General features: G+C 39.2%; 1 protein-coding gene, 1 non-coding gene and 1 pseudogene across 2 annotated transcripts; 2 read left to right on the top strand and 1 right to left on the bottom strand.

The window, feature by feature from the left end:
* Positions 1-4,168: 4,168 nt before the first annotated feature.
* Positions 4,169-4,240, bottom strand: TRNAN-GUU (transfer RNA asparagine (anticodon GUU)). Its single transcript has one exon. It is a non-coding gene; the product is annotated as a tRNA-Asn (tRNA).
* Positions 4,241-4,613: 373 nt separating this feature from the next.
* On the top strand, positions 4,614-5,697 carry LOC129872451 (protein TIC 214-like; annotated as a pseudogene).
* A 1,175-nt stretch (positions 5,698-6,872) lies between these two features.
* LOC129874507 (photosystem II protein D1) lies at positions 6,873-7,904 on the top strand. Its single transcript, XM_055949800.1, has one exon. It carries the CDS (start codon positions 6,888-6,890, stop codon positions 7,839-7,841), a length of 954 nt encoding a protein of 317 aa, XP_055805775.1. The 5' UTR covers positions 6,873-6,887; the 3' UTR covers positions 7,842-7,904.
* The last annotated feature ends 609 nt before the right edge of the window (positions 7,905-8,513 follow it).

The following is an 8,513-nucleotide window of genomic DNA, read 5'->3' as shown; positions in this document are numbered from 1 at the left end:
AAAGGGCGTAGTAATCAGCGAAATGCTTCGGGAAATTGAAAATAAGCATAAATTTGGAGATTTCCGAATAGGGCAACCTTTTGAACTACTTCTGAATCCATGGGCAGGAAAGAGACAACCTGGCAAACTGAAACATCTTAGTAACCAGAGAAAAAGAAAGAGAAAGTGATTCCCGTAGTAGCGGCGAGCGAAATAGGATCAGCCTAAACTGTGAAAATAGGGTTGTGGGAGAGCAATACAAGCGTCGTGCTGCTAGGCGAAGCAGCCTGAATGCTGCACCCTAGATGATGAAAATCCAGTATCTGAAAAAATCACTAGCTTACGCTATAACCCGAGTAGCATGGGTCACGTGGAATCCTGCGTGAATCAGCAAGGACCACCTTAAAAGGCTAAATACTCATGGGTGATCGATAGTGAAGTAGTACCATGAGGAAAGGGTGAAAAGAACCCCCATCGGGGAGTGAAATAGAACATGAAACTATAAGCTCCCAAGTAGTGGGAGGAGCCAGGCGAAAGTGAGTCTTCATAGGGCAATTGTCACTGCTTATGGACCCGAACTTGGGTGATCTATCCATGACCAGGATGAAGCTTGGGTGAAACTAAGTAGAGGTCTGAACCGACTGATGTTGAAGAATCAATGGATGAGTTGTAGTTGGGGTGAAATGCCACTCAAACCTAGAGCTAGCTAGTTCTCCCCGAAATACATTGAGGCACAGTAGTTGACTGGACATCTAGGGGTAAAGCACTATTTCGGTGTGGTCTGCAAGAGCAATACCAAATCGAGGAAAACTCTGAATACTAGATATAACCTCAAAATAACATAGGTCAAGGTCGTCTAGTGAGACGATGGGGAATAAGCTTCATCGTCTAGAGGGAAACAGCTCGAATCACCAGCTAAGGCCCCTAAATGACTGCTCAATCATAAAGAAGGTGAGGTTGCAGAGACAGCCAGGAGGTTTTCCTAGAAGCATCCACCCTTGAAGGAGTGCGTAATAGCTCACTGACCGAGCGCTCTTACGCTAAAGAAGAACAGGGCTAAGCGATTTGCCAAGCTGTGGGATGTAAAAATACATTAGTAGGAGATCATTACGCCTTAGAGAGAAGCCTTTGTGCGAGTGGTCGTGGATGAAGAAGATGCGAGAATGTCAGTTTGAGTAACGCAAACATTAGTGATAATCCAATGCCCTAAAAACCTAAGGGTTCCTCTGCAAGGTTCGTCCACGGAGGGTGAGTCAGGTCCTAAGATTAGGCCAAAAGGCGTAGTTGATGGACAATAGGTGAATATTCCTTTACTACCCCTTGTTAGTCCTGAGGGACGGAGGAGGCCAGGTTAGCTGAAAGATGGTTATTGGTTAAAGAACGTAAGGTGTCCCTGCTTTTTCAGGTAAGAAGGGGTAGAGAAAATTCCTCGAGCCAATGTTTGAATACTAGGAGCTACGATGCTGAAGTAACCCATGCCATACTCCCAGGAAAAGCTCAAACGACTTTCAGCAAGAGGTTACCTGTACCTGAAACTGACACAGCTGGGTAGGTAGAGAATACCTAGAGGCGCGAGACAACTCTCTCAAAGGAACTAGAAAAAATAGCCCCATAACTTTGGGAGAAGGGGTGCCTCCTCACAAAGAGGGTCGTAGTGACCAGGCCCAGGCAACTATTTACCAAAAACATAGGTCTCCATAAAGTCATAAGACCATGTATGAGGGCTGACGCTTGCCCAGTGTCAGAAGGTCAAGGAAGTTGGTGACTTGACGACAGGGGAGCCGGCGACCGAAACCCCAGTGAACAATGGTCATAACTATAATGGTCCTAATGTAGTGAAATTCCTTTTTCGGGTAAGTTCCGACCGGCACAAAAGGCATAATAATCTGGGCACTATCTCAGAGAGAGGCTCGGTGAAATAGACATATCTGTGAAGATGCGGACTACCTGCACCTGGATAGAAAGACCCTATGAAGCTTCACTGTTCTCTGGGATTGGCTTTGGGCCTTTTCTGCGCAGCTTAGGTGGAAGGCGAAGAAGGCCTCCTTCTGGGGGGCCCGAGCCATCAGTAAGATACCACTCTGGAAGGGCTAGAATTCTAACCTTGTGTCAGGACCTACGGGCCAAGGGACAGTCTCAGGTAGATAGTTTCTATGGGGCGTAGGCCTACCAAAAGGTAATGGAGGCGTGCAAAATTTTCCTCAGGCCGGATGGAGATTGGCCCTCGAGTGCAAAGACAGAAGGGAGCTTGACTATAAGACCCACCAATCGAGCAGGGATGAAAGTCGTCCTTAGTGATCCGATGGTGCTGAGTGGAAGGGACATCTCTTAACGGATAAAAGTTACACTAGGTATAATAGGCTGATCTTCCCTAAGAGCTCACATCGAAGGAAAGGTTTGGCACCTTGATGTCGGCTCTTCTCCACCTGGGGCTGTAGTATATTCCAAGGGTTGGGCTATTCACCCATTAAAGCGGTATGTGAGATAGGTTCAAAATGTTGTGATACAATTCGGTCCATATTCGGTGTGGGTGTTATAGCATTAAGAGGACCTTTACCTAGTATGAGAGGAACGAGAGGGACGTGCCTCTGGTGTACCAGTTATCGTGCCCACGATAAATGCTGGGTAGCCAAGTGCGGAGTGGATAACTGTTGAAAGTATCTAAGTAGTAAAACCACCCCAAGATGAGTGCTCTCCTATTCTGACTTCCCCAGAGCTTCCGATAACACAGCCGAGACGGCGACGGGTTCTCTGCCCCTACGAGGATTGAGCGACAAAAGTTTTTTTGAGAATTCAAGAGAAGGTCACGGCGAAACGAGCCATTTATCATTACAATAGGTGTCAAGCGGAAGTGCAGTGATGTATGAAGCTGAGGCATCTTAACAGACCGGTAGACTTGAACCTTATTCCTACATGACCTGATCAATTCGATCAGGCACTCGCCATCTATTTTCATTATTTAAATCTTTGACAACACAAAAAAACCATTGTTCAACTCTTTGACAACATGAAAAAAACAAAAGCTCTGCCCTTCCTCTCTATCTATCCAAGGGATGGAAGGGCAGAGGCCTTTAGTGTCCCCTCCAATCAAGAATTGGGGCCTCACAATTACTAGCCAATATGCTTTTCTCTCATTCCTTTCTTCGTTCATAGTTCGATATTCTGGTGTCATAGGCATAGAGGAACCACACCAATCCATCCCGAACTTGGTGTTTAAACTCTACTGCGGTGACGATACTGTAAGAGAGGTCCTGCGGAAAAATAGCTCGATGTCAGGATGATAAAAATCTTAACACCTCTCATTCTTATTACTTTTTTAATATGAAAACAAAAAAAATCAAAAATCAAAAGGTCATTTTATTCAGAGCCCCAATTGTGACATCTCTTCTCTCCCACTTCACACCTCGGAATGCACCCTTCTTATAGACTTATAGAGATAAATGCGTTTTCACATCTCCTTAACCCAAAATGGCTGGGGAGAGCGAAGGTTCCTTTTTTTAGGGTACTCCCGGGAACAAATCTAGTGGAGATAGGGTGGGGCCTATAGCTCAGATGATTAGAGCACATTTCTATGAACTACGGCGTCGGGGGTTCGAATCCCTCCTTTCCCACAACTTGCCCAAAAGAGAAGTACCTTTCCCTCTGTGGGTAGGAAAATCATGATCAGGATAGCGAACCAAAAGCTATAGAACTGGGGTGTGGGTCTTTTGTCGAAATGGAATGGATTTTTTTTATCTTTTTATTTATCGTGAATGGGGGAATCATTACACATAGTATGCCTTATCGACGTATTTTTTTGTTTTACTCCCCGTAACTCTTCCTCAGTCAGGCTTGGGAAGAATAGCAGAGTAAGTATTAGTAGCATAACAAAAAAGTCTTCCTCGTCATTAATATCTTTGCTCGCGGCAATTGTGACCTCTCAGAAGAATCGATGACTGCATCAAAGATGCAGTGCTAGTACATTTGAGACTTCTTAATTGGCTAGTTGTAAATAGCCCCAGGTCTATGGAACAAAGGATTATCTCGGACCTAGATTGAGGTATTGATGGTTATTTTCTAATCTCACAGAATAGAATGTGATAGATAAGATAGAATGCAATAGAAACAAAGACAAGGAATGGGTTACCTAGTCTTAATGGGCAAAGCGAGCTCCTTTATTCTGAATTAAAGAATTCAGAATCAATCAAATCTCCCCAAGTAGGATTTGAACCTACGACCAATCGGTTAACAGCCGACTGCTTTACCACTGAGCTACTGAGGAACAACAGGAGATTCGACCTCATAGAGTTCAATTCCTGTTCCCAACCCATGACCAATATGAGCTCGAAGCTTCCATTGTAACTCCCGGAACTTCTTCATAGTGTCTCCCTTACATGCCTCAATTCAGAGGGAACCTCAAAGTGGCTCTGTTTCATTATATTCCATCCATATCCCAATTCCATTCATTTAATATCCCTTTGGTGTCATTGACATAAAAGATGTCGTTTCTGGTCTATCTCTTTCTATTTCTTTTCTATATATGGAAAGTTCAAAAATCATCATATAATAATCCAGAAATTGCAATAGAAAAGAAATAAGGGAGGTTTGTGATGATTTTTCAATCTTTTGTACTAGGTAATCTAGTATCCTTATGCATGAAGATAATCAATTCGGTCGTTGCGGTTGGACTCTATTATGGATTTATGACCATATTCTTCATAGAGCCCTCTTATCTCTTCCTTCTCTAAGCTCTGGTTATGAAAGCAGAAACCGAGAAGAAGGTATCAACAACAACTAGTTTTATTACGGGACAGCTCATGATGTTCATATCGATCTATTATGCGCCTCTGCATCTAGCATTGGGTAGACCTCATACAATAATTGTCCTAGCTCAACCATATCTTTTGTTTCATTTTTTCTGGAACAATCACAAACAGTTTTTTGATTATGGATCTACTACCAGAAATTCAATGCGCAATCTCAGCATTCAATGTGTATTCCTGAATAATCTCATTTTTCAATTATTCAACCATTTCATTTTACTAAGTTCAATGTTAGCCAGATTAGTCAACATTTATCTCTTTTGATGCAACAACAAGATCTTATTTGTAACAAGTGATTTTGTAGGTTGGTTAATTGGTCATATTTTATTCATGAAATGGCTCGGATTGGTATTAGTCTGGATACGACAAAATCATTCTATGAGATCTAATAAGTACATTGATCTAATAAGTATCTTGTATTAGAATTGAGAAATTCTATGGCTCGGATCTTTAGTGTTCTCTTATTTATTACCTGTGTCTACTATTTAGGCAGAATACTCTCACCCATTCTTACTAAGAAACTAAAAGAAGCCTCAAAAATAGAAGAAAGGGTGGAAAGTGAGGAAGAAAGAGATGTAGAAATAGAAACTGCTTCCGAAATGAAGGGGACTAAACAGGAACAAGAGGGATCCACTGAAAAAGATCATTATCCTTCTTCTTCCCTTTTTTGGAAGAAGGGTGGGATCCGGACAAAATCAATGAAACAGCACAAATTCGACTGAATGGAAAGGACAAAATAAAAGATAAATTCCACTCTCACCTTACACAAACAGGCTATAACAATATTAATACTAGTAATCATCCAATTTATGATTATCAGGATTCTTATCTGAATAATAATAACACGGAGAATCTAGAAAATTGGAAATTGCAACTGCTTGATAAAAAAAAAAATCAAGACCTCTTTAGGTTTTAAAAACCTCTTGTGAGTCTTCTTTTTGATTATAATCGATGGAATCGACCATTTCGTTACATAAAAAAATAATCGATTTGAATAGACCGTAAGAAATGAAATGTCACAATATTTTTTTGACACATGTAAAAGTGATGGAAAACAAAGAATATCTTTTACATACCCGCCAAGTTTATCAACTTTTTGAAAAATGACAAAAAGAAAGATACCCCTATTGTCACTCCAAAAAATGCTCCCTAATGAACTAGACAATCAGTGGGTTTCTATCAACAAAGAAAAAAGTAATAATCTGAATAAGGAATTTTTAAATCGACTTGAAATTCTAGACAAGGAATCTCTTTCTCTGAATATACTCGAAACACGGACGAGATTGTGTAATGATGATACTAAAAAAGAATATGTGCCTAAAATGTATGATCCTTTGTTAAATGGACCATATCGAGGAACAATCAAAAAAGGCGTTTCATCTTCAATCATAAATAATAATTTGCTAGAAGATTGGAAAGAGAGAGTTAGACTAAATAGGATTCATACTATCTTTCTTCCGAATATTAATTACCAAGAATTTGAGTACCAAGAATTTGAACAAAAAGCGTATACGGTTGATAAAAAAACATTATCAAAAGAAATTGACGAGTTCTTGACTTTAATCAATGAATTTGGTAACGAACCAAAATTCACTTTAAATTTGAAAGGCCTTTCTTTATTTTTAGACCAAGAATAGGGAAGAGTGAATTTAGAAAACAGAACGAAATTTGTAAAATTTGTATTCAATGCAAATGATCCTAAAAAGACAAAATTGGGAAAAAAATCAATTGGAATAAACAAAATAAGTAAAAAAGTACCTCGGTGGTCACATAAATTAATCACCAAATTAGACCAAAAAATGGGTGAATTTCAAGATCGCGCATCAATGGATCATCAACTTCATTAAAAATTTGAATAGATTCAGATATACCTTGGTTGACACGAGTATATAAGTCATGTTATACTGTTGAATAACAAGCCTTCCATTTTCTATTTTCACTTGTAGAAAACTCGTGTGCTTGGGAGTCCCTGATGATTAAATAAACAAAGATTTTACCTTGACTGTAATTTTAGAGAGACGTGAAAGCGAAAGCCTATGGGGTCGCTTCTGTAACTAGATAACTAGCACTGAAAACCGTCTTTACATTGAATGGTTTGGTATTTTGATGATCCCTACCTTATTGACGGCAATTTTTGTATTTATTATTGCCTTTATTGCTACTCCTCCAGTAGACATTGATGGTATTCATGAACCTATTTCAGGGTCTCTACTTTACGAAAATAATATTATTTCCGGTGTCATTATTCCTACTTCTGCAGCTATAGGTTTATATTTTTACCCAATTTGGGAAGCGGCATCCGTTGATGAATGGTTATACAACAGTGATCCCTATAAACTAATTGTTCTACACTTCTTACTTGGCGTAGCTTGTTTCATTGGTCGTGAGTGGGAGCTTAGCTTTCATCTGGGTATGCGACCTTGGATTGCAATTGCATATTCAGCTCATGTTGCAGCTGCTACCGCAGTTTTCTTAATCTACCCAATCGGTCAAGGAAGTTTTTCTGATGGTATGCCTCTTGGAATCTCTGGTACTTTCAATTTCATGATTGTATTTCAGGCTGAGCACAACATCCTTATGCACCCATTTCACATATTAGGCGTGGCTGGTGTATCCGGAGGCTCCCTATTCAGTGCTATGCATGGTTCCTTGGTAACTTCTAGTTTGATCAGGGAAACTACAGAAAATGAATCTGCTAATGAAGGTTACAGATTCTGTCAAGAGGAAGAAACTTATAATATCGTAGTTGCTCATGGTTATTTTGGCCGATTGATCATCCAATATACTAGTTTCAATAACTCTCGCTCGTTACACTTCTTCCTAGCTACTTGGCCTATAGTAGGTATTTGGTTTACCTCTTTAGGTATCAGCACTGTGGCTTTCAACCTAAATGGTTTCAATTTCAACCAATCTTTAGTTGACAGTCAGGGTCGTGTAATTAACACTTGGGCTGATATCATCAACCGTGCTAACCTAGGTATGGAAGTTATGCATGAACGTAATGCTCATAACTTCCCTCTAGACCTAGCTGCTATCAAAGCTCCATCTACAAATGGATAAGATTCGAGCCTAGTCTATAGGAGGTTTTGAAAAGAAAGGAGCAATAACCATTTTCTTGTTCTATCAAGATGGTGCTATTGCTCCTTTCTTTTTTCTTTTTCTTTATTAATTTCCTAGTATTTTACTGACATAGACTTTTTTGTTTACATTATAGAAAAAGAAAGAGAGGGTATTTGCCTGCATTTATTCATGATTGAGTATTCGAGTTTGATTTTATATTTATTGAAAATTATAAAAATATAACTTGTTCCTCTTGTTACTAATATTACTATATCTTTTTTATTTCATTTCACAAAAAATATAATTCTTACTTCATATTCTTATCTTTGAAATAATAATCGAAATAATAATATCATTGAAATAAGAAAGAAGAGAAATATTCGAACTTTACTCTTTTGTTTTCGAATTAAAATAATGTAAAAATGGAATGTAATTAGGCGAGGGGGCGGATGTAGACAAGTGGATCAAGGCAGTGGATTGTGAATCCACCATGCGCGGGTTCAATTCCCGTCGTTCACCCATAATTCATAAATATTAGATAGTAGATAGATTAATAAATGATTGGCTACAAATGGATTTTTTTAGTGAATGTGTCACAAGCTTACTCCTATTTTTTTATAACGTTTTTGTAAAAATGAAGAATTAAATTTGATTTTCTCTCCTATTTACTAG

The sequence above is a fragment of the Solanum dulcamara genome, chromosome 11, assembly GCF_947179165.1.
Source record: "Solanum dulcamara chromosome 11, daSolDulc1.2, whole genome shotgun sequence".
In the NCBI taxonomy this organism is placed as follows: domain Eukaryota; kingdom Viridiplantae; phylum Streptophyta; class Magnoliopsida; order Solanales; family Solanaceae; genus Solanum; species Solanum dulcamara.
The sequence above is the reverse complement of the archived record's forward strand: the minus strand, read 5'-3'. Positions and strand labels throughout refer to the sequence as shown.

Excerpts from the sequence above, each read along its gene's own strand:
- LOC129874507 (XM_055949800.1), top strand. The coding sequence starts at position 6,888 with ATGATCCCTACCTTATTGACGGCAATTTTTGTATTTATTATTGCCTTT.